The 26091-nt window shown below is 41.4% G+C and overlaps 1 protein-coding gene across 8 annotated transcripts in view; it reads right to left on the bottom strand.

Annotated features, from left to right (window-relative positions):
• pkp4 (plakophilin 4) overlaps nt 1-26091 on the bottom strand; it is a 146414-nt gene that overhangs the window by 32527 nt on the left and 87796 nt on the right. For all 8 annotated transcript variants that reach the window (XM_055638089.1, XM_055638092.1, XM_055638091.1 and 5 more), the window contains 4 exons: nt 19639-19830; nt 16293-16513; nt 14754-14882; nt 7066-7279 (listed from right to left, as the gene is read on the bottom strand). In XM_055638089.1, coding sequence (XP_055494064.1) covers nt 7066-7279; nt 14754-14882; nt 16293-16513; nt 19639-19830 — 756 coding nt within the window. The remainder of the gene's footprint in view (nt 1-7065; nt 7280-14753; nt 14883-16292; nt 16514-19638; nt 19831-26091) is intronic.

The raw sequence follows: 26091 nt of genomic DNA, 5'->3' as shown, positions 1-26091 counted from the left end.
TAGCTTTCTGCACTGCCTGTAACTCCCCCAAATTTGTGTGATCAGTGTGTTAATTAACCAACCCATTTAAATTTTCATCCACGTCATTTACACTTACAGAGGTCCCAGCACAAATCTCTGCAGAATATCACTGCTCAAAGTCCTCCAGCTAGAATAAATCCCTTCCACCAAGACCCTCAGTCTTTTATGGGTAAACCAGTTCTGAATTATACCACTGTGGATCCCATGCACTGTAATCTTTTAGATCAGTCTACCACGAGGGAGCTTGTCTAATGCCTTACTGAAGTTTATGTAGACAACATCCATTGCCCTATCCTCATCAATCATCTTCGTTGTCTTCTCAAAAAAATACTGGTCTGACAAAGGGATGCAGTATTTTCAGGAGGCAGTTTAAACAACAGAATCTCCATTTGATTCAGGGGATACTGAGGGAAGAATCAGAGAAAATGACTAAAAATGAAACCATAAAAAAGCAAAGGGAATTGTTAATGGTTAGGCTGGCAAGAGACAGGAAGACATTGTGATATAGAAGAATCATGAATATGAGATTTTACCGGCCCATTTACAAGATATATGAAGAAAATGGATTTAACATAACAGCAAATGGACTGATGGTGTGCAGTCTACATACGGTAGATTAGGCAATAAATGAGCTAAATACGATCTCATCTCTGGACTACCTGACGATTAGCAAATCTCTTTGTACTATAGTGAGTCCACAACATTGTAAATCATTTCACACTAGTTAGATGATTTAACTTAAATTTGTAATAAGATCATGACCATTTCTGCCTTAGCTTTGCTGTAGAAAATCCAGGAATAAAAACATTCGAATATATGCACGTCCCCTTATACAATGTTGTAAGCTATGTTATTTCTTAGCACAACAACATAGTGCAAATCTACTTACATTCAATCAATTCCTCAATAAGCCAGCTGACATATAACATTTTGAGAGGCATTTTCCGTATTCTGAATAACACTAATTAACATTTTTAGAATTTTTGAGATTTGTAGCTGATAATTAAGGCATGAAGAAGAATTAAACATGTTCTATTAATTTCATTAATACTGATTTCTATGAGTCTTTGGGTGCAACTATGTATTCATGAAAACAAAGTGCTGGAGGAACAGTGGGCCAGCCAGCATCTGTGGAGGTAATGGACAGATTCTGCCTGACCTGCTGAGTTCCCCCAGCACTTGGCGGTTTACTCAAGATTCCAGTATCTGCAATTTCTTGTATCGTGATGAATTATGGGAATGGTGAAAGTCTCCACTTTAATTTTTTGCACTAGACTTTAGAGATACAGCGCGGAAACAGGCCATTCGGATCACTGAGCCCACGCCGACCCGGCACACTAGCACTATCTGTAACACTAGGGACAATTTACAATTTTATCGAGGCCAATTAATCTACACTAATGTCCTTGGAGTGTGGGAGGAAGTGTGGGAGGAAGCCGGAGCCCCCGGAAAAAAAAAAAATCCACGCAGTCACGGGGAGAACGTACAAACTCTGTACAGACAGCACCCGTAGTCAGGATCAAATGCAGGTCTCCGACACTGTAAGGCAGCAACTCTACCGCTGCGCCACTTGTCAGGATCAGACTAACATGAGCGACTTTATCAAATGCCTTACTAAAATTCATGTGGACAATATCATTGTCCTACTCTTATCAAGCAACTTTGTCAACTCTTCAAAGAACTCGATCATTATTAAGAAGTAATCAATTGTGGACACAGCCATGCGGTGTGTCATAAATTATCCCATTCTCTTCCGAACACGGGAAAATCCTATCTTAATTTTCTTCAATAGCTTCCCTGACACAGATGCGAGGCCTATCGGTCTATAATTTTCCTGCATTATCTCTAATTTCCTTCTTAAATTGCAGAACAACATAGTCTATACTCCAGTCTCTGGGACTTCGCATGTGTGCAAGAGGGGATACATGATTTCCGCCAAGATGCATGGAATCTCCTCTCTTGCCTATCAAGCCCTGGGGATTTTTCCACGTTTATGCTTTTCACGATGCTCCACACCACCTCCTTCTTGATCTCCAACTGCCCCAGTGTATTAGTATGCCCCAGTATGCCCAGTTCACCCAGTATAGTGAAATGACAATATTGGTAGATTTTGTATATGTAAAATATACTTCATGTGACATCTTTCTTGCAACCCTTCCTTGGGCCAAGTAAGACTTTACCTTACATATTTCTAGACTGCTTTGGTTACTATTTGCAAACTGCCTTTCTAATGTCATAGAGTCATATAGTGTGGAAACAGGCCATTTGGCCATGCAACTCGCCCATGCCGAACAAGTTGCTCCATCTACACTAGTGCCATCTACCTGCGTTTGGCTCTGAACCTTTCCTCTGAACCACGCACAGTGCCCTCCATAATGTTTGGGACAAAGACCCATCATTTATTTATTTGCCTCTGTACTCATGATTTTGGCTCATGATAAAAAAGTGTTCTGTGGAAGATTGACTAAAGGACAGTGAACAGAGAATTGTGATTAACAGTTTATCGTCAGATTGGTGGATGGTACAGTGGCAGGAACACTTTTTACATTAAAAAAGTAGTGTTGCACAACTCCCAAGGGCCAGAGATTTTAATCATATAAAATCATATATAGTGCCCTCCATAATGTTTGGGACAAAGACCCATCATTTATTTATTTGCCTCTATACTCCACAATTTGAGATGTATGATAGAAAAACTCACGTGTAGTTAAAGTGCACATTGTCAGATTTTAATTTTTATACATTTTGGTTTCATCATGTAGAAATTACAGCAAAATACATAGTTCCCCTATTTCAGGGCACCATAATGTTTGGGACACAGCAATGTCATGTAAATGAAAGTAGTCATGTTTAGTATTTTGTTACATATCCTTTGCATGCAATGACGTCTGCGATTCGTCGTATCTTCTCTGGTGCTGCTCTGCCAGGCCTGTATTGCAGCCATCTTTAGCTGAGAATTGTTTGGGGGCTTTTTTTAGCTTTGAAAAACACCTTTGTTGCTTTAGCAGTATGTTTGGGATCATTGTCTTCGTGCTGTAGAATGAACCGCCGGCAATGAGTTTTGAGGCATTTGTTTGAACGCGAGCAGGTAGGATGTGTCTATACACTTCAGAATTCATTATGCTACTATCATCCGCAGTTGTATCATCAATGAAGATAAGTGAGCCAGTACCTTCAGCAGCCATACATGCCCAGGCCATAACACCCCCACCACCGTGTTTCACAGATGATGTAGTGTTTTGGATCTTGGGCAGTTCCTTCTCGCCTCCATACTTTGCTCTTGCCATCACTCTGATATGTTAATCTTCGTCTCATTTGTCCACAAGACCATTTTCCAGAACTGGGGTTGCTCTTTTAAGTACTTCTTGGCAAACTGTAACCTGGTCATCCTATTTTTGCAGCTAACCAGGTTTGCATCTTGCAATGTAGCCTCTGTATTTCTGTTCATGACGTTTTCTGTAGACAGCGGTCATTAACTATTCCACACCTAACTCCTCAAGAGTGTTTCTGATTTATTGGACACGTGTTTGGGGATTTTTCTTTATGATAGACAGAATTCTGTCATCAGCTGTGGAGGCCTTCCTTGGCCTGCCAGTCCCATTGCAATTAGTAAGCTCACCAGTGCCCTCTTTCTTCTTAACGATGTTCCAAACAGTTGATTTTGGTAAGCCTAAGGTTTGGCTGATGTCTCTAACAGTTTTATTCTTGTTTCTCAGTCTCATTATGGCTTCTTTGACTTTCATTGGCACAACTTTGGTCCTCATGTTGATAAACAGCAATAAAAGTTTCCAAAGGTGATGGAAAGACTGGAGGAAAGACTAGGTGCTGAGAGCTCTCTTACCAGCTGCATTAAGGAGGCAATTAAACACACCTGAGCAATTACAAACACCTGTGAAGCCATGTGTCCCAAACATGATGGTGCCCTGAAATGGGGGACTATGTATAAACACTGCTGTAATTTCTACATGGTGAAACCAAAATGTCTAAAAATACCCTTTAATAAAATCTGACAATGTGCACTTTAACCACATGTGATTTTTTTTCTATTACAAATCTCAAATGATGGAGTATAGAGGCAAAGAAATAAATGATTTGTTTTTGTCCCAAACATTATGGAGGGCACTGTACCTGCCCAAATGTTATGATTGTACCAGCCTCAACCACTTCCTCTGGCAACTTATTCCACATACCCACTACCCTGGATTACTCATGCAATACTATTATTACTGTAATCTCCCTCTCTGCATTACTTCTGATCTCACTAATATTGATTGTTGTGAAAATATTTTTTTAAATGCAAGATTTGCTTTCAGATGTGTCCAATTCAATTTAATTTTGATTAAAGTTTAATGCTAAAGATTATTTTACTAATACAATACATAATTTATTATCTTTGTTCCATTGTTTATTCTTTCTTTATCCTAATGTTTCCTCTTACTGCTTCATTACCTGCATTCTTAACATTACTACAGCTAGAAAAAAACTAACTTGTTTAAGAAAACTAGACTTTTTGGAGACATCATAATATTCTGCACAATGTTGTGAATACTAAGATCAATTTTCAAAATGCTACAGGTTTGACACTTTAGGGACGTAAAATCAAAATGCTGTAACTGTTGCCTTGTTACATTAGAAGATTCTATTAATGCATGATTAAAAGTGCAGAGGCGCGATGAATTCACATATTTTCAGTACTACCAATAACTAATAAAATTGCATTTTTTCCTGGAACTTTTACATTGGTAGTTCCTTTAAAATTCAATTTTATGGAGTAATTGTTTACATGTAAGGTACCAGTGAGGTCATTATGCTTCAATATATTTCAAAAGAGAAATTACTATCCAGTTCTTTCACCGAGGAAAGCTAATTTAGTGTACAACAAAATTAGAAAAATCACTTGATTTTCAAAGTAGTTGGCTATTTGATGCTGCACAACTACTGAAGGGGCATCAATTAAATATGCAACAAGCGATTGTTTTTAACAATTCTTCATCTTAAGTCAACAATCTGACAAAAGGTCCCAACTCAAAACTTCATCCATCCATATTCTCTGGAGATGCCGCCTGACCTGCTGAGTGATTGCAGCACTTTGGGTCTTTTTTTGTAAATCCGTTTCTGCAGCTGCTTGTTTCTACAGTCATCCCCTTTTGTTGGTGCTCTTTAAAACACTTCTTTATTTTTTTCCCCCAATGATACCTCAAAGGCATGCCCAGTGTAGAATTTTCTCTTGTCTGAATTTGTATATTTTTGCTAGAGCTTTACTGGGTGCAACCAGGACAGGAGAGTGGAGCCAAAAGCAATGGTCTTAGGCGAAGGTGAGAGATGGGTTGCCTGAGCTTTGGAGGTGAACAGAGAGCTGGAAAGAAATAATATTGAGCTGAGGACAGTAATAAAAAGCAGATAGAAGTCACAAGCAACAAGCAATGTGCCAAATGTTACACTGGGCAGGCAACAGAGCAGTGTAGCATACTTAAAATATAAAATATGTTAAAAGAGAGAGAAAATTAAAAAGGAAACTTACCAGTTAAAAAAGTTGAAAAAGAAAATGTCAGATGGGCTAATGCTACCTATATGGGAGAACTGAAAGGCAATGAAAGGTAAGTACAACAGTAATGCAAGCAGGTGTTACAGCATTACTCATTAATAGTAGTGTAAGCAGGTGTTATATCAGATATAGCAACTATAGCAAGTCAAGACAAAATCATTACGCAGGAGGTGGGACATCAAGGGGAGTGTTCAGTTAAAGATGCAGAAATAGTTGAAGCCAAAGTGTTTGCAGCAAATCCCGGAAGCAGCAGCAATATGGCCTGTAAAGATGTATCACTTAGGGTAGCGATTCACTGCTAGAATCATCTGCACAGTCTCATTAATGTTGCGCCACAGTTACGCCAAAAGATATTCCTAATCTCCCAACTTTATTAGCTACTGCCATTGGTGCAAAGTAATTGCTAATGACACCAGGAAATGTCAATCGCAGCAAGGTGAAAGCTTCAATAAAGCCAAAAAAGTGTAGAAGAAAATAATATTATGCAAGATGTTCAATTTGCAAGAGAAAATGCTTACTCTTTAAAGCTTGTAAGAAAGATGTCCATGTCAATTGTGTTTATCTGGGTCAAATGCATATTGAAGCCATACCCAAGTCACACTATTCAAGGTAAAGTCTCATTTGACACAAATGTGCCTCCTGATATTCATGTATCTGTCTATTCTGCAATGCCATGCATGACACTACAAAAATCTCACATCTAACACTAAAAAAACAAACCATTTCTGCACAACAAAGAAGTTATGGCTCGCCAGAGCTTATTTACATTTTTTTAAATGTTAATGAAAAAAATGACTGTAAAATGACCCTTTCATTGGATACTATTGTGATTTAAAAATGCCATGTAACGTATATGTATTATTTTATAATTCTAGATCTGTAGAACTGCATTATAACTCAAAATTATTATTTTTTTTAAATTCCCTATATTTTAATGATTACAAGATAATTATAGAACATTAACTACAGCTATCGGTAGTTTTTAATATCACATCACTGCCGATCAATAATTCATTGCCAAACAGTAACTGGTTGGACAGAACCATACAAGACACAAAAGTATTGTAGAGGAGAAAAGAGAAGGCAGTCAATTTAAAAAATTGAGAAATATAGTTTTTCTAATGATGCGACCATGCCTTTGTTTTAGATTCCAAGCGGTAGCCTTCTTCACTGTAATCAATAAGAGAACTTTACAACTGTGACAGGAGTGCTGCCATATTAAAATATAATGCTTACAAATTGCCTTTAAAAAAAATAAAACCTTATTGATTTACAATCACTTTTAGATGGCTCAATGATCAATTCAGTCACATATAGACAAAATTTGCCCTATGGTTCAGTCTCAAATACAAGCATTAAGAATGTGTTGAGGCCAGCATAAATGAATTTCATAAATTCCAGTTCATAAATTTATAAATTCCATAAATAAATGTATCAGTTCTTTAGTTTGACTTTATTAATGTAGTTGAGAAAGGCTTGAATAGCATGCCAACACTTACCAGTAATGAGTTCCCTCATTTCAGCATCCACAGTTTTTCGTAACAAGCGCAATAAGGCTGGGATTCCCCCATCATTCTTTACAGCTATTTTATTGTCATCGGTTGTTCTTCCATAAACCAGGTTACGAAGGGCACCACATGCATTCTTCTGCACTTCAAGGACTTTATGATCCAGAAGGTCAACCAAGTATTTAATTCCACCCAATAGGCACACCTTGGGCAAACAAGCAAGATTATATAACTACTTCATTGTATACAAAAAAGGATTTTGAATTTCTGTTAAAATTTTCAGATTAAAACAGTACAATAGATCATAAGATATAAGAGTAGAATTAGGCCATCCAGTCCATCAATTCTGCTCCGCCATTTCATCATGGCTGATTCATTTTTCCTTCTCAACCCCATTCTCCTGCTTTCTCCCCATAACCTTTGGCGCCTTTACTAATCAAGAACCTATCAACCTCCTCTTTAAAAATACCCAATGACTGGGCCTCTACAGCCATCCGTAGCAATGAATTCTTCAGATTCACCACCCTCCGGCTAACAAAATTCCTCCTCATCTCCATTCTAAAGGTACGTCCTTTTATTCTGAGGCTGAGACTCTCCCAGCACGGAAACATAATCATCTCTATCGAGAACGCAATAATGATCGTCCAAACATCAAAAGGTACACACATCTTGAAATCATCACCATTCATTTGCGTTCACTGTACCTTGGTAAATGTGACAAAATATAATTTAATTATAAATCATGATAAATTCAGAAAATGGCAACAAATTACAAGAAAAAAAACATAATATCCTAAATCTACATTGTATGCTGTAAAATACTCCCCAGGTTATTGAGATCAATGAGAAAGGTGCCAAAGCGGCCAAAATGGAACATTCAAATTTTTCTGACCGCCAAAATGTCAAATTGACCATTAACAATTCAGCACTTCCATTTTTGGAGATTTTATTTTGAAATTAGTTGAAGGAGCAGAAAACTTGGCAGTGGATCACTTGCCTGTTTCAGAACATGTCTGATTTTGAAATGAATCTAAGGAAAGTCAACCTCTCCCGTGAAGGGCATCGAGGAAGGGTTACTTCACTGTGAGCAGCTTGATAGTTAGGTTTAAAATTGTACCTGTGATATTTTTATGTGTTCTATAATTTATTCTCACATTATCTCATTCTCTTCTTCAATTGTATGGATCATTCAAACGCCATTTAGGGGTCATCTGTTTAACATTATTTTTCAAGTGCAGCTTTGTATCAGGCTACTAGCTTTGCCCTGCATGCTTTTCCAGAATTAATTGCAGAGATTTTCCATGCCTCCAACAGTGTGAGCAATATCATAACTGTCCAAAAAAAATGTTAAATATTTCTCATGGAACATCTCTGGAAATTTAAGATATACATTTTAAGTTATCCTGCCAGGGGTGGTGGTGTAGGCAGATACGATAGTGGCATTTAAGAGGCTTTTGGATCTTTGCATGGATTTGCAGGGAATGGAGGGATATGGATCACATGCAAGCAGATAAGGGTTGGTCTTGACATTGTGAGAAAATTACCATATTTCCTGGCAATGAAGGCGCACCTACATTTTGAGTTGCTAAATTTAAAAAAAAGGCTGGCGGGACAGGATCCAGCGTTTCGTTTAGTCAGTAGAAAGGAAGATGTCAAACTCCTTGAAGGAGGCAATGAGGACTGGGGAGCCTCCATCTTTGCCTGTCCCACAATGCAGGGAGAGAGGGAGGGGGAGAGAGAGAGAGAGGGGGAGAGAGAGAGAGAGAGGGGGAGAGAGAGAGAGAGAGTGAGAGAGGGAGAGAGAGAGAGAGAGAGAGGGAGAGAGGGAGAGAGGGAGAGAGGGAGAGAGAGAGAGGGAGAGAGGGGAGAGAGAGAGAGAGAGAGGAGAGGGAGAGAGGGAGAGAGAGAGAGAGAGAGAGAGAGAGAGAGAGAGAGAGAGAGAGAGAGAGGGAGAGAGAGAGAGAGAGAGAGAGAGAGAGAGAGAGAGAGAGAGAGAGAGAGGGAGAGAGAGAGAGAGGAGAGAGAGAGAGAGAGAGAGAGAGAGGGAGGGAGAGAGAGAGGAGGAGAGAGAGAGGGGGGAGGGGGGGAGAGAGAGAGGGGGGGGGAGGGAGGGGGGAGGGGGGGAGAGGGAGAGAGATTCCGATGACCACAGGCTGAGCTGGGTGGAGATTCAACGTTGGCGACCTCGGCGAAAGATCCCAGGGCTCCGCGATGTTAAAGTCAGCGCCGCCTGCGGCTGGAAACTCCGACCACAGCTCCACGGTGTTCAAAGTCGGCAGTCCCAGTACTCCGGAGCTCCAACACGGCGACCCCGGTAAGGCATCGCTCGCTGAAACCGAGGCTCTGGCCGGTCTCCGGTAGGAAAGGCAGCGCCAATCCAGGTGGTAGGTCGCGAGGAGGCGGCGAAGATGCGGCTCGGAGAATAGTCGCATCCTCGACCAGGAAGTGACTAAGAAAAACAGTTTCCCCCTCCCCCCCACATAAAAAAGACTAAAAGACCTCCAAAAACAAACTTTAAAACAGACTAAAAATAACAAAAAGAATGAAAGGACAGACAGCTGCAAGCTGGGCAGCCACAATCGATGTCGACACCATTTGGAGGCTCCGGGCCGCTGAGAGTGTTCTTCCGTTCGAGGGTCTGAAACATCGGGCCCGTAGCGGCGACTGCGGAGGCCTCAATAGGCCCCGACCATGGGTGAACAGAGGAAGAGGACTGAACTTTGGTGCCTTCCCTCACAGTGGGAAACATTGATTTCGCTGGGGGGGGGGGGGGGGGGGGGGGGGGGGGGTTATGTTATGTTAAATTCTAAAGTGTTGTGTTTATCTTATTTGTGTGCTGCATGGTGACTCAAATTTCACTGCACCAATTGGTGTATGTTCCAATAAATATCCTTTGTCCTTTTGTCCCACTTTACAGCCGCTTCCCATCAGCTGCCAGCAATAAGGGATAGACTTGGCTATCCTTTACTTTATCAGCAAAGTTTCATCATGTTATCTAAGATATGGGGAACAGAAGCTAGTCATTTCAATTCAATTTGTAACTGTCAGCGGGTAAATATTTGCAGTTCAAAAATCAACCATTTCACACATTAAAAAGTGCGTGAATAGAACATATCTGTGAAGTGAATCAAGGAAAATACTAAATTGTTTTTGGAATTATATTAAAGTTGCATAAAAGGTGCCTTAATGTTTGTATTTAGATTTTAATTTGCAAGTTTTTTGGTCGCTACTTAATATAAACATGACTTTAATCTGTGCTGCTTGAACTTAATCCTTAGTTTGCCCACGTTAGATTTTGAAGTTAATTTTGGCTTTGACACACACACAAAGCTCAATTGATCGAGCATCTTTGCTTGCAGCTTTTGTAATAATGTCAAAACAAGAGCTATTTCCTGCAAATGCAAAATAAATCAGATTAATTTCAGTCTTGTTATTTTCCTGCACTCTCTAGGATATCACGCAAGCATAGAGATTCAAAACACACCACCAAAAACATAATTTATGCTGTTTCGAATTCCCATGAATGTTTGCATATTCCATATATCCATTACTTTGCAACTACATGCAGGCTTAACCACTTAAAATTAGCTGCAAATACAAGAACAATTATGCAAATCTATTAAGAAATCTTGTTCATTACCACAAACTTCAAAGTCCTTCAATAAAGATAACATGAGAAACAAACATCTAAAGTTCCTTGCCAATACAGAATAGGGATCTATCTAGCAGTCAGGATGCTGGTGAATTCCTATCATTGTGTGGCATGCACTACTTTGGATGGACAGCTTAATAACATTACGGTTAATCAATAGTATCATCTGAATCTGCTAATTCAGTGACAATGATTTATTATAAATCAACAAATCCAGTATAATTGCAGCTGCAACAGGTAAGATATACAATGTCCCCACGGTACTCAAATTCAACTCCAGTTCCCCCTGCCTTGGGTCTTTCCCTATGCTATCAATTGATTACAATTGAAAGATGCAGCTTAGAAACAGGCCCTTTGGCCCACCAAGTCCACATCGACCATCGATCACCCATTCATGCTAGTTCTCTGTTATCCCACTTTCGCGTCCACTCCCTACACACTAGAAGCAATTTAGAGCAGTCAATTATTCCGCAAACTTGCATTTCTTTGGGATATAGGTGGAAACCGGAGCACCCAGAGGAAACCCACACTATAACTGGGAGAACGTGAGAACTGGCGCTATAAGGCAGCAACTTTACCCCTGCGCCACTGTGCCTCTATTATTTAATCATGAGGACAGCCACTATGCTAAGAGGGACAGATTAATAATACATCGAGCATGTCAAAAGCATGCAGAATTTTATTCTACCACATTATGCAACTGTGATATCCTTTGCTCCTCTACATCAGCCACATGATAAATTGCAAAGGCTGCAAAAGAGATTTAGCAAGCGAAGCAGCATGCATCTCAGAATGATACGTCAAACAGGTGAATCAATAGGTCGTGTAGAAATATAGACAGAAGTAAGCAATCCCATAACGTACAGATCTCAAAGTTCTGCAATCCAGCTACATCCAAGAAACTGATGATCAGAAGTCAGTGCCGGATTTAGATGAAGAGAGGCCCTAGGCTATTCCATTTGTGAGGCCCATCCCAATCCCCCTCTCCCAAGACTACAGGAAGATGGGTTTTAAATAATTTGAGTAAAGCCAAGGATGATGACGGGTGTTTAAAGAGACACTTACGTAAGAATGCTGTTCATCGATTACAGCTCAGCATTCAACACCATTATACCCTCTAAACTGAACACCAAACTCGGTAACCTGGGCATCGACCCCTCCCTCTGCAACTGGATACTGGACTTTCTAACCAACAGACCCCAGTCTTAGTCTGTTAGGTTAGACAAGCACACCTCTTCAACCCTCACCCTGAACACCGGCGTTCCACAGGGCTGTGTGCTGAGCCCCCTCCTGTACTCCCTCTTCACCTATGATTGCACACCTGTACATGGTACTAACACCATCATCAAGTATGCAGATGATACAACGGTGATTGGCCTCATCAGCGACAACGATGAGTCGGCCTATAGGGAGGAGGTCCAGCTCCTAGCAGCATGGTGCGCTGACAACAACCTGGCCCTTAACTCCAAGAAGACCAAGGAGCTCATTGTAGACTTCAGGAAGTCTTGGGGCGGCACGCACACCCCCATCCACATCAACGGGATGGAGGTGGAATGTGTTTCCAGCTTCAGGTTCCTGGGGGTCAACACTCCGATGACCTCTCTTGGACCCACAATACCTCAACTCTGGTCAAGAAGGCTCACCAGTGTCTCTTCTTCCCGAGGAGACTGAAGAAGGTCCATCTGTCTCCTCAGATTCTGGTGAACTTCTACCGCTGCACCATCGAGAGCATCCTTACCAACTGTATCACAGTATTGTATGGCAACTGCTCTGTCTCCGACCGGAAAGCACTGTAGAGGGTGGTGAAAATTGCCCAATGCATCACCAGTTTCTCGCTCCCCTCCATTGAGTCTGTCCAAAGCAAGCGTTGTCTGCGAAGGGCGCTCAGCATCCCCAAGGACTGCTCTCACCCCAACCATGGACCTTACCCTCCATGGAGTTTACCCTCATATCATCCGGGTGGCGCTACAGGTCTCTCCGTTGCCGGACCAGCAGGTCCAGGAACAGCTTCTTCCCTGCGGCTGTCACACTACTCAACAATGTACCTCGGTGACTGCCAATCACCCCCCCCCCCCCTCCAGACACTCCTCCCACAGGAAAAAGAAGTCTATGACTGTATGCATGTAAATAGATTTATTTATTGAAAGCATATTCTATGTCGCTCTTCCAATGCTAACTGCATTTTGTTGTCTCTGTACTGTACACTGACAATGACAATTAAAGTTGAATCTGAATCTGAAAATTCCGCAATTCACAATTCCTTCTCTAAAGGACATATAATGTTATTGCTAAATACCGTAGTGATTGAAAAAAAATGCATAAATGTTAAAATTAACGCTGTAAAAAACTTTTGCTATAACCGAACTTTGTAAATATTGTGTGGAATAAGCAGGAATTTCACAAAATGGGATCCACTTGAGTGAAGAAAAAAAAAAAATCTGTAAATTTGGGAAATATTTCTTAAAGAATTGTTCCTTATTGACAATTATATTGCAAAATATGAATCAACTCTGCTTCCAAAAAACGTTTACAAAACAAGCATGCTTTTTCCTATCGTTAACAAAGATGCTACAAATAAGCTTAATTTTATTACTAACCTGACAGTGGCAGCCACAGCACTACACAGTAGGTTTCTAGCAACGATTATCAGCTCTACCCCTAGCATTGCTCCTTGCCAAACTTCCTAGTTCAAATATCTTTGCACTTCTTTACTTACCCCTGAGTTTTGACTTTAAAAGCCTGCAAGTATTCAAAGATGTTCCCTGCACCCACCATCACTGCTTATTGGAGCACGTGTGAAAGTTTGTCGGACCCCGGTGCCACCAGATTGACACCGATGTGCAGCTGAGCGTGGCCAATGAGATAGTGGGATGGAAAGCTGCTCTTGTTTGTTTGTTTATTTATTTATTGCCAGTGCTAGTGTTGAGTCATCGGCTTAAAACTATTATTCTGAAATGGAGGGCAAGGAAAATTACTGAAGGGTTGTTTGGAGACTACAGTGCGTTGTGACAGCATATTTACGAAAGGCCTATGACAGTGTCAAAAATATTATAAACCTTGGCCAGAGGCCCCCTAGATTTTGAGGCCCTAGGCTTCAGCCTGCCAAGCCTATAGGTAAATCCAGCACTGTCAGAAGTGAATGTCCAACAACCACACGATTAACAGACTAGTTGCAGAGGGTTTAGAAGATAAACAGACAGATCTGGGTGTCAACCAAAATTAAGGAGAATTTGGTGCCTTGAATTTGCCGCAACTGATCTGGTGGAGTTTAGTATTGAAGCAAAATAATGAACTAAAGAATGTTCTGTACAGCCAGAGAACAGATACGTAGTCGCTTCACTAAGTTTTATTTTCCTTGTACTTATATCCTTTCTCCATTTGCCTTCTTGTAATAATTATGGTTAAAGCTTATATAAATGGATGTAGATTGATTTAAAAAAATCAGCTGAGTTAAGTTTATTTTGCCACTGCAGAAGTTTTCTGATTGAGAAAATCACTGCAACGAAGACAATTGGGGAGAAAAAGGCATGCATTAGGAATACTCTTAATTTACGGAAGTCTTTTAATGTAAATATTGGAATGATTATTACTAAATTTTTTTAATCCAATCTTAATAAGGAGCTAACTTTTGCAGGTGACCAGTGTTGTGTAGCAGTGCACAATATGCAAGTAGCAGAACGTAGAATATTACAACACAGGAACAGGCTCTTTGACTCACTATGTCTGTGCCGATTATGATGCCAAGACAAATTAATCTCATCTGCCTGCACATGCTCCATATCCCTCCAATCTCTGCATATCCATGTGTTTAGATAAAAACACTACTATCATATCTGCTTCCACCACCACACATGGTAATTCGTTCCTGGCACCACCACTCTATGTACAAAACCTGCCCCTCTCACCTTAAAGCTATGCCCTCTAGTCTTTGACATTTCCATGATGCATTTTTGCAATTTGATGTCCTAAATCTCACTTTGTCTTTCATTCTTTTAGACCTCTCCTGAGAAATAAAACGCAATCATACCTCTGTTTTTACTTTGTTATCTCCAAAACAGAGGTGCTGTAAATAGGCCGCTGCATTAGCTTGAACTGAAGGGAACTGGTGTTGGAGCATATGAATCACTTCTGGTAATTCTGGGTCACGCCATGCGAACTCTCTGATTTAAAACAGAAATGAGGACATAAACATGAGTAAACTTCTTCTTCAAGCAGACCATCACACAAACCAGCCTCCCTTGCGTTGACTCCACTTGTACTTCATGCTGCCTCAGCAAGGCTGCCAGCAGAATTAAGGACCAGTCTCTCCCCTCTCCCATCAGGCAAGAGGAAAACGCGTACCACCAAATTTAGGGACAGTTTCTTCCCAGCTGTTTCCAGGCAGCTGAACGGTCTTCTCACCAGCTAGAATGCAGCCCTGACCTCCCATCTACCTCATTGGAGACCTTTGAACTATCTTTAATCGGACTTTATTGGACTACAATGTTGAATCTTGCGCTAAATGTTGTACCCTGTATCTCCTATCTGTGCAGTATGAACGGCTTAAGTGTAATCGTTAGTCCTTTCTTTGACTGGACAACACGCAAACTAAAGCTTTTCACTGTACCTCGGTATACGTGACAATAACAAATGAAACTAAACTAGGCAAATTAATTTAGAACACTTCAATTTAAATCTAATTACTTGATGCTTGAAGTTCTTCCAAGCCTTAATATTCTTCAATACTCTCTTAGAATTTTTGAAACATATGCCAATTTGTTTTCTGATCAAATGATAACAATGCAGTTTTAAAAATGATCTTTTTGTTCAAGGCAAATGTTATCTCCCTGCAGATATTATGATTATGGACATTCAGGGCTCTCTCCTGCAATTTTGATTTGCATTTTTTGGTTCAATGCCCCATGTATAAACATTTGTGGTATTCTAAGATTAGAAATATGATATGTTTTACTTTTGGCTAATATTTCCTGCGTTTCTTTAAATAGCAAGTATTGTTTATTATCTTAATTTCTCACCAGTTTATTAATTTCTGCAGATTACTGCAGATGCCTGCAAAACACTGTGCTGCCTCTTGCTCTGATGGCATTGATACAGAAAATTGTCCTTTCACATGCATAATTACCTTGTGACATGTGCAATGAATCAAGCCTGTGTCAAATTCAGTAGAATGCTAGGATGGCTGGATTTACTGAACCTGTTGATTCAGTGAGTAGTTTAGTTTAGATACAGCATGAAAACAGGCCCTTCCACCCACTGTGGCCACGCCGACAATCAGTCATTCGTTCACACTAGTTCTACGTTATACCACTTTCACATCTACTCCCTTATACACTAGGGACAATTTACAGCAGCGAATCCCGCATGTCTTTGGGATATGGGAGGAAACCCACGCAGTCACAGGGAGAAGGTAAACGGACCCCACCCAAGGTCAGTTCAGGATCGAACCAGGGACTCTGGTGCTGTGTGGCAGCAACTCTACCCTGTTTATTATATCAACAATCTAACTGCAGTGGCTAAGCTACAATTATGTCCCAAATGTAGTTCGAAAATTCAACCCCAGTTACACCTGCCTTGGATCCTTCTGTATGCTGTCAATTGATGGGGATCTTGTTGTAGTTTCATCAGGTGGAATGCTATAATGAAGTCTAGGGTAATTAGATTCAGTTGGTCGGTACTGGGGCACTCTGTACGGATCACCATAATTGCCCACAGAATTCAGGCTAAAGTTGTTTCTTTGGTAAGTCATTGTGCTGCGCTGACTGGCTGATCGTTGCAGATTTCCAATGGCTATAAACACATAAAAGAAACACATTAGACAATTCAAACTTTTTAACACCAAAATAAATGTACTTTGCAATCAACCAGGATTTTAAAGAAAACACAATTCTCAACTTTTCTGTTCCTGACCTTAACAGTTTGCAACTCTATCCTCTCAGGCCCACACCTGTCTAATCATCTCTGGCCATTGTCCAACAATCTGCCTGTGTTCACCTTTTACTGGCTATGCTCCGTCCTGCCATTGAATCAATGTGTGGAAACCAGCCCTTCAGCCCACCTTGTCCAACATGTCCCATCTACTATATTTACATCTGCCTACTTTTGTCCCATATCCCATAAAATCTGTCCTATCCATGCACCTGCCTAAATGATTCTTAAACGTGGTGATAGAAACTGCCTAAACTACAGTGCCCTCCATAATGTTTGAGACAAAGACCCGTCATTTATTTATTTGCCTCGGTACTCCACAATTTGAGATTTGTGATAGAAAAAAAATGCACATTGTCGGATTTTAATAAAGGCCATTTTGATTTTTAATAAAAATCACATTTTGGTTTCACCATGTAGAAATTACAGCAATGTTTATACATAGTCCCCCCATTTTAGGGGACCATAATGTTTGGGACACATCAATGTCATGTAAATGAAAGTAGTCATGTTTAGTATTTTGTTGCATATCCTTTGCATGCAATGACTGCTTGAAGTCTGCGATTCATGGACATCACCAGTTGCTGGATGTCTTCTCAGGTGATGCTCTGCCAGGCCTGTATTGCAGCCATCTTTAGCTTATGCTTGTTTTGGGGCTAGTCCCCTTCAGTTTTCTCTTCAGCATATAAAAGGCATACTCAAATGGGTTCAGATCAGGTGATTGACTTGGCCAGTCAAGAATTAACCATGTTATAGCTTTGAAAAACTCCTTAGTTGCTTTAGCAGTATGTTTGGTATCATTTTCTTGCTGTGGAATGAACCACCAGCCAAAGAGTTTTGAGCCATTTGTTTGAACTTGAGCAGATAGGATGTGTCTATACACTTCAGAATTCATTATGCTACTACCATCAGCAATTGTATCACCAATGAAGATAATGTAAGTGAGCCAGTACCTTCAACAGCCATACATGCCCAGGCCATAACATCCCCACCACAGTGTTTCACAGATGAGGTGGCATGCTTTGGATCTTGGGCAGTTCCTTCTCTCCTCCATACTTTGCTCTTGCCATCACTCTGATACAAGTTAATCTTCATTTCATCTGTCCACAAGACCATTTTCCAGAACTGTGGTTGCTCTTTTAAGTACTTCTTGGCAAACTGTAACCTGGCCATCCTATTTTTGCAGCTAACCAGTGGTTTGCATCTTGCAGTGTAGCCTCTGTATTTCTGTTCATGAAGTCCTCTGCGGACAGTGGTCATTGACAAATCCACACCTGAAAAGTGTTTCTGATCTGTCGGACAGGTGTTTGGGGATTTTTCTTTATTATAGAGAGAATTCTTCTGTCATCAGCTGTGGATGTCTTCCTTGGCCTGCCAGTCCCTTTGCGATCAGTAAGCTCACCAGTGCTCTCTTTCTTCTTAATGATGTTCCAAACAGTTGATTTTGGTAAGCCTAGGATTTGGCTGATGTCTCTAATAGTTTTATTCTGGTTTCTCAGTATCATAATGGCTTATTTTACTTTCATTGGCACAACTCCTCATGTTAATAAACAGCAATTAAAAGTTTCCATAGGTGATGGAAAGCCTGGAAGAAAGACTAGGCGCTGAGAATCTCTTATACCCGCATTAAGGAGGCAATTAAACACAGCTGAGCAATTACAAACTCCTGTGAAGCCATGTGTCCCAAACATTATGGTGCCCTGAAATGTGGGGGACTATATATAAACACAGCTGTAATTTCTATATGGTGAAATCAAAATGTATAAAAATACCCTTTAATAAAATCTGACAATGTGCACTTTAACCACATGTAATTTTTTTTTCAATTGCAAATCTCAAATAGTGGGGTACAGAAGCAAATAAATAAATGATGGGTCTTTGTCCCAAACATTATGGAGGGCACTGTACCTCCTCTAGCAACTCGTTCCATACACTCACCACCCTTTGTGTGAAAAAGTTACCCTTCAGGTTCCTATTAAATCTTCCCCCCTCTTCTTAAACCTATGTCCTCTGGTTCTCGATTCCCCTACTCTGAGCAAGAGACACTGTGCGTCTACCTGATCTATCCATTTCATGATTTTGTACACCTCTATAAGATCACCCCTCATTCTCCTGTGCTCCAAGAAATAGATTCCTAGCCTGCTCAACCTGTCCCTATAGCTCAGGCCCTAAAATCCTGGCAACATTCTCGTAAATCTTCTCTGCACCCTTTCGAGCTTGACAACATATTTCCATAACATGGTGGCCAGAACTGAACACAATACTAAATATGGCCTCACAAACATCTTATATAACTGCAACATGACCTCCCAACTTCGATATTCAATACTCTGACTGATGAAGGCAAAGTGTTGCCCCTCCCCTCCTTTTTTCAAGCTTCCTTTCCCGTTCTCCTACAATCAGTCTGAAGAAAGGTTCTGAACCAAATAAATGCCCATCCATGTTCTCCAATGATGCTGCCTTACCCGCTGAATTACTCCAGCACTTCATTTCACTGCACATCTGTAGGTGTATGTGTATGTGTATGTGACAAATAAACTTGACTTGACTTGTGTCTACCTTTTGAATAAACGAACACCCGCAGTTCCTTGTTATCACATTCTAACTGGTTCAAGAAGTGACAATACTAATCGTCTTTCCTTACAAAGGAGTTCAAACTAATACAAAAATACTAAAAACATGAATAACAAATAGAGGTTTATTTTAATGACCCCGGCTAAAACAACAATTCTAGCACTAATTTGTTAATTTTAACTACCAGCAGTTACTTTAATACATTGGTGAAGAGATAGAATACATATGAATACAAGATCATAGATTCGAGATGGACTGCCTACCCCTCCCAAGCCTGTTCTGACGTTCCATATTATGCATCTTCTTCCAAGCGTAAACACATTCAAACAACAGGCTCTTTATTTGGATTAGAATTATTTTCTTCAGTAGCCTATCTCAATCTTGATCTTAAGAGGAAGAGAAACAATCTTTACCTGATGCTGCCCGAAATACTGCAGTTTGCGTGCCGTGATGAAGCTCCACGCCTGCATGGCTGGGGCTGCAAAACACGGGACTTTGAAGTGTTCTTCCCTCGTAGATAGGAGTTATATGTAAATCAGGCGACATGGCTGAACGCATTTCATTTCCCAGTTGACTATGTTGACTGGCGTATGAACTACGTAATCCTAAAACAAAACAGAATCCATGGTTGGCCTGTTAAAGCAGATTTCATTTGGTATACACAGATGATTACACACAGTCTAATTCTCATTGAGTCACAGTCATACAAGAGTCTCTCGTCACCAATAAATCCCTAATGGAATTCAGCAGAATATAGAATGAATAAATACCAAGTGTTTAGCTGAGGCCAACAGCACCGACTAATTCAAGGGAAAGTTAGACTCAAGACATAAAGGAATGGAAAACTGAGATATAGACGGATGGAAAGAGACGTGTGGAGAAAGTGAGTTGGTATTGACTATTTGAGTCATATGGCCTATTTCTTTGATGAAGATAGTGTCCTAAAAGGTGTACAAAGTCAAAGTAGCCTTTATTGTCATTCAGACCTTGCGGTCTGAACAAAATGTTGTTGCCTTGCAGTCCTACATATAGTAAAAATGACAAAACCACACAATAAACACAAATTAACATCCACCACAGTGAGTTCACCAGGCACCTCTTCACTGTGATGGAAGGCAAAAGTCTTAAGTCTTTGTCTCATCCCTTCTTATTCTCCGTCTGCGCCGAGGCGATCCAGGCTTCAGATGTTGTGACCCCGCCGGGCGATGGTAAGTAATGTCAATCCCGCGGCTGAATCCAAGCTCCGCGAACGGGCCGGTTCAACTCCGCAGGCCGGGCTGGTCAAAGCTTCCAAAGCTGCCGCCCTCCAGTCCAGCGGACGCAGCTGTTGTTGCGGGAGCTCCGGAGAACAGGTCACCAACTTGTGACCAGCGAGCTCCCGACGATGTCGTCCACTGGGCCCGCGGTCGAGTCGGGTGGCCACTGCCGCCGGAACACTGCTCCAGCTCCGAGGCCGGGTCGCTGCTGCCACTGCCCCAGCAGCTCCTGCTGCCAGGCCGGGTCGCTGCTGCCCCCAGCTCCGAGGCCGGGTCGCCACTGCCGTCAGAACACCACAGCTCCAGGTCGCCGCTGCTGCTGCCCCAGCTCCGAGGCCGGGTCGCCACTGCCGTCAGAACACCACAGCTCCAGAGTCGGACCGCTGCCCCAGCTCCGAGGCCGCCAGCTCCGCTATTAGGCCTCGGCGCAGGCGGAGACGGGGAATACGACAAGAGGAGTCGCATCCCCCCGAAGGAAGAGATCAAAAACATGTTTCTCCCCCCCACCCACACACATACACAACCTAATAAATCAAAAATTAACTAAAACAGGACAAAAGAACAACAAAAAAAAAGAAAAAAAACCAGACGAACTGCAGCTGCTATGGCAGCGCCGCCATCTATTTGTCTGCAATTTGTTTAGTATATCTAAGAGATACAGCGTAGAAAGAGGCCCTCTGAATAAAGGCTGACCATCGATCACCGGTTCACATTAGACCTATGTTAACCAACGTTGTCATCCACTCTCTACACTCTAGAGGCAATATACAGAAGCCAATATACAGAAGCCATATTTGTGGGATGTGGGAGAAAAGCGGAGCACCCAGAAGAAACCCACGTGGTTACAGGGAGGACATGCAAACTCCAGATAGCACCCAGAACCCACGTTTCTGGCACTGAGGCACTCTACCAGCTATGCCAGTTATAAAACAAACACACAGAGGGAACAAACGTAGTTTCCCTCAACCACACCAATCTTCTTGTAGAATTACATTTGCCTATGATAACACTTGTAGAAATGACAACTACCTGCCATTTTCACACCATATCAAAAGGTTCAATGGTGCTTTATTTGTCACACGTGCAACTGCAGTGAAATTCTTCATGCATATTTGCACATGCAGGCGCCACCACATTTTGGGGCCATTTCCACAGTCCGGTTTGTCCACACGCCCAGTCTACTGTAGTGGTTCCCGATCCAGATACACCCGACTCCTGCAGGCCACACTTTGACCGAATCGGCCCGCAAACCAACATTTCTCTCCTCGCTCAGCCATCTTTGTGCCCCAGGGGCGCCTCCTGCAGCCGAGCTTGAAGGCGCTGGAGGCATTACCCCAATTCACCCTCCTACCGTCCCTTGCTCCTTTCATCCAACATCTCCAGCTCCCTCCCATTACCATGGTCCGCCAAGCCTTCGGGTCCTCTGTGCTGGTTTCCACACCTCGGGAAGGCCTCTGAGGCAATGGGAATCTGGTGGAATATTGCGTGTTGCAAATGTGGGCTTCATAGTATTGAGATAATTTATTTAAATATTCACAAAATCATCAATATCTGTCCCAGGATTTGAGCTTCAAACCATCTAGGGAATCCCCAGTCTCATCTCCTCTGAAGAAGCAGACCAACATATTGTCGATGTGCGGTGGGAAGGGGAAGCAGTGCATTTTTCCCAAGAGTGAAAATGAATTGTTTACTGCTCCAGAGAGTTGTAAGTTGCAATGTTATAACCCTTTCTCAATGTAAAATAGATAACTATGTCCTTCAGGTAATGGTGGGGAAATTCAGAAACAAAATCAAAGCAAATTATGCACAATTAATTTGACTAGATAACAAGGACTAATTTAGTTAAAGGCACTTTAGTTAAAGAAAATGTTGGTCTTGAGTGACAAGAGGACTGATTAAGGTATTGTGCTGGAAGAGTATATGGATCTTGACTCCCACACCTACAACAATTCTGTCCACAACCCACTGTTTAAAAGCTCTCTCAAAAGCTGTTCGGTGACCCAAACAAAATAGGATTAAAAGAATCAGCGGCAGCACACAATTTTAATTCTGCAGAAGAGGTTGAATGTCAGCAAGATTGTGAGTGACTTCAGGAAGCAAAGCAGCACATACATCCCAGAACTGCAGATGCTGGTTTACATCAAAGATAGACACAAATTGCTGGAGTAACTCAGTGGGACAGCAGCATCTCTGGAGAGAAGAAAAGGGTGATGTTTCAGGTCGCTGAGTTACTCCAGTATTTTGTGTCACAGCATATATTGATGTTGCAGAAGTAGAGATGGTTGAAAGCTTGAAGTTCCTCGGAATAAATATCACTAGCAGCTTGTCCTGGACTAGCCACTTGGAACCTTTGGCCAAGAAAGCACATCAAAGCAAAGTCATTCTTTAGAAGGCTTAGGAAGTTTGGCATATCCCCAACAACTCTCACTAACGTCTACAGATATGCAATATAAAAGCATTATTGGGATGCATCGCAGCCTTGTTTGGGAACAGCTCCATTCAAGACCACAAGAAATTGCAGTTGTGGATGTAGCTTACATCAACACACAAACAAGTCTCCCTTCCATTGCCTTCATCTATACTTCATGCTACCTCAGCAAGGCTGCTAGCATAATCAGGGGCCAGTCTCATCCCGGTCAATCCCTCTTCTCCCCTCTCCCATCAGGCAAGAGGTACGGAAATGTGAAAACATATACCTCCAGATTCAGGGACAGTTTCTTCCCAGCTGTCATCAGGCGACTGAACGGTTCTTTCATCAGCTAGAGTGTGGTCCTGAGCTCCCATCCACCTCCTTGGAGACCTTTGAACTATGTTTGATTGCACTTTATTTGACTTCAATGTTATATCTTGCATTGAATGTTGTACTCTTTATACTTCACCTGTGCACTGTGGACGGCTTGATAGTCTTCATGTGTAGTCTTTTCTATGACTGGATTGCATGAAAACAAAAGCTTTCCACTGTACCTCAGTACACATGACACCAATAAACTAAACTAAACATCTGCCCATGCTTAACTTTTAGAAAACTTTCTAAACAAAGTCTCCTCAGTAAAGCTTTCAGACTTTTCTCCAATTCATTCAAAAGCTTGTTAAACACTCCTTTCTCCTCTGTTCAGTCTTGATGTTAAAGATAAAATTAAAAAAAGTATGCTGTCCTTCCAATTTACAAGTGCTAGATTTAATTATAAGATAATTATAAACTGTTATTTTAACTATAATTAGAACTATGTGCTATTCCGGTTGCTTCATTACAGGAAAGATGTGGCGGCTTTGGAGAGGGTGAAGAAGAGGTTTAAAAGAATATTGTCTGGTTTAAAGAGTAATAGCTATAAGGTGTGGTTGGACAGACTTGAATTGTTTTCACTGGAACATGGAGGTTGAGAGGAGATCTGGTAAAGTATATAAAATTATGAGAGCTATAATTAGAGTAGACAGTCAGAACCCTTTTTCCCCTGGGTGGAAATGTCAAAGGCTGGAGGGCATAGCTTTAAGGTGAGTAGGGGAAAATAGAGCAGATGCGAGAGGCAAGTTTTTTTTGCAAAATGGCAGGTGCCTGAAACGAGCTGCCAAGTGTGGTGGAGGAGACAGAAATTATAGCGACATTTAAGAGTCTCTTTGATAGGTGCATGCATATGCAGGGAATGGAGGGCTATGGAGTGAAGAGATAAGTTTAACCTGGCATCATGTTTGGCACAGACATTGTGGGCAAGAAGGTATTTTCCAGTGCTGTGTTGTTCTATGTTCTATAATGACACAATTTGCAATTTTTTAACTCTTGCAGGAGCTTGATGCTAATCAATAAAAATTGTCCTCTTTCATCAGAGCATTTCTCATATGCCACCTCTGGAATTCATTTTTCTTCCTTGCTTTATTATTCTGTGCAACTTTTTTTGTAAAATAAATTCCTTTAACGCACCATCCACTTCTCAACCCTCTTATTTTTTTCTTTGGCATTGTCTCTGCAAACATATCTTCCGGTGCATTTTAATTTTCTTTTGATCTAATCTTTGAAATTAAAATATTCCCGAGGATGAATTAAAAATGCAGCAAAAACACACCAGAGGAATATGACTAATCAGCACAACAGCATTCTATAGAAATTGCTTATTACTTGTGCATTGATTTGGTATGGTTATGGATGCAGAAGTGAATCATTCAGGAACGGTTTGAGATGATGTGTGCCGATTAACAAATCTTGTTACCATAGAAACCACACGGAAATACTCCTGAACTGTTTTAGTCCCATAATATTTTTTTCAACATGCTACTTGTGGCAGAGTTGCTGCCCTGCAGCACTAGAGATCCGGGTTCGATCCCGTCTATCGGTGCAATCTGTACAGAGTTTGCACATTCTCCCTGTGTTTGCGTGGATTATCTCTGGGTGACAATAGACAATAGATGCAGGAGTAGGCTATTCGGCCCTTCGAGCCAGCATCGCCATTCAATGTAATCATGGCTGATCATCCACAATCAGTACCCCATTTCTGCCTTCTCCCCATATCCCCTGACTCTGCTATCTTTAAGACCTCTATCTAGCTCTCTCTTGAAAGTATCCAGAGAACCGGCCTCCACCGCCCTCTGAGGCAGAGAATTCCACAAACTAACAACTCTCTGTGTGATAAAGTTTTTCGTCATCTCCGTTCTAAATGGTCTACCTCTTATTCTTAAACTGTGGCCCCTGGTTCTGGACTCCCCCAACATCGGGAACATGTTTCCTGCCTCTCATATATAAGATTCCATCTCATCCTTCTAAATTCCAGAGTATACAAGCCCAGCTGCTCCATTCTCTCAGCATATGACAGTCCCGCCATCCCAGGAATTAACCTTGTGAACCTACGCTGCACTCCCTCAATAGCAAGAATGTCCTTTCTCAAATTTGGAGACCAAAACTGCACACAATACTCCAGGTGCGGGCTCACCAGGCCCCTGTATAACTGCAGAAGGATCTCTTTGCTCCTATAATCAACTCCTCTTGTTATGAAGGCCAACATGCCATTCGCTTTCTTCACTGCCTGCTGTACCTGCATGCTTACTTTCATTGACGAATGAACAAGGATCTCCAGATCCCGTTGTACTTCCTTCCCCCTTTTCCCAACTTGACACCATTTAGATAATAATCTTCCTTCCTGTTTTTGCTACCAAAGTGGGTAACCTCACATTTACCCATTAATCTTCATCTACCATGCATTTGCACACTCACCCAACTATTCCAAGTCACCCTGCATTCTCATAGCATCCTCCTCACAGTTCACACTGCCACCCAGCTTTGTGTCATCTGCAAATGTGCTAATGTTACGTAACCCCTTCATCTAAATCATTAATATATTGAGTATAGAAGCTGGGATGTAATGTTAAAATTGTACAAGGCATTGGTGAGACCAAATCTGGAGTATGGTGTACAATTTTGGTCGCCCAATTATAGGAAGGATGTCAACAAAATAGAGAGAGTACAGAGGAGATTTACTAGAATGTTGCCTGGGTTTCAACAACTAAGTTACAGAGATAGGTTGAATAAGTTAGGTCTTTATTCTCTGGAGCGCAGAAGGTTAAGGGGGGACTTGATAGAAGTCTTTAAAATGATGAGAGGGATAGACAGAGTTGATGTGGAAA

The sequence above is a fragment of the Leucoraja erinacea genome, chromosome 7 (genome assembly GCF_028641065.1).
Source record: "Leucoraja erinacea ecotype New England chromosome 7, Leri_hhj_1, whole genome shotgun sequence".
In the NCBI taxonomy this organism is placed as follows: domain Eukaryota; kingdom Metazoa; phylum Chordata; class Chondrichthyes; order Rajiformes; family Rajidae; genus Leucoraja; species Leucoraja erinaceus.
Note: the sequence above shows the minus strand (reverse complement) of the source record. Positions and strands in the feature narration are given on the sequence as shown.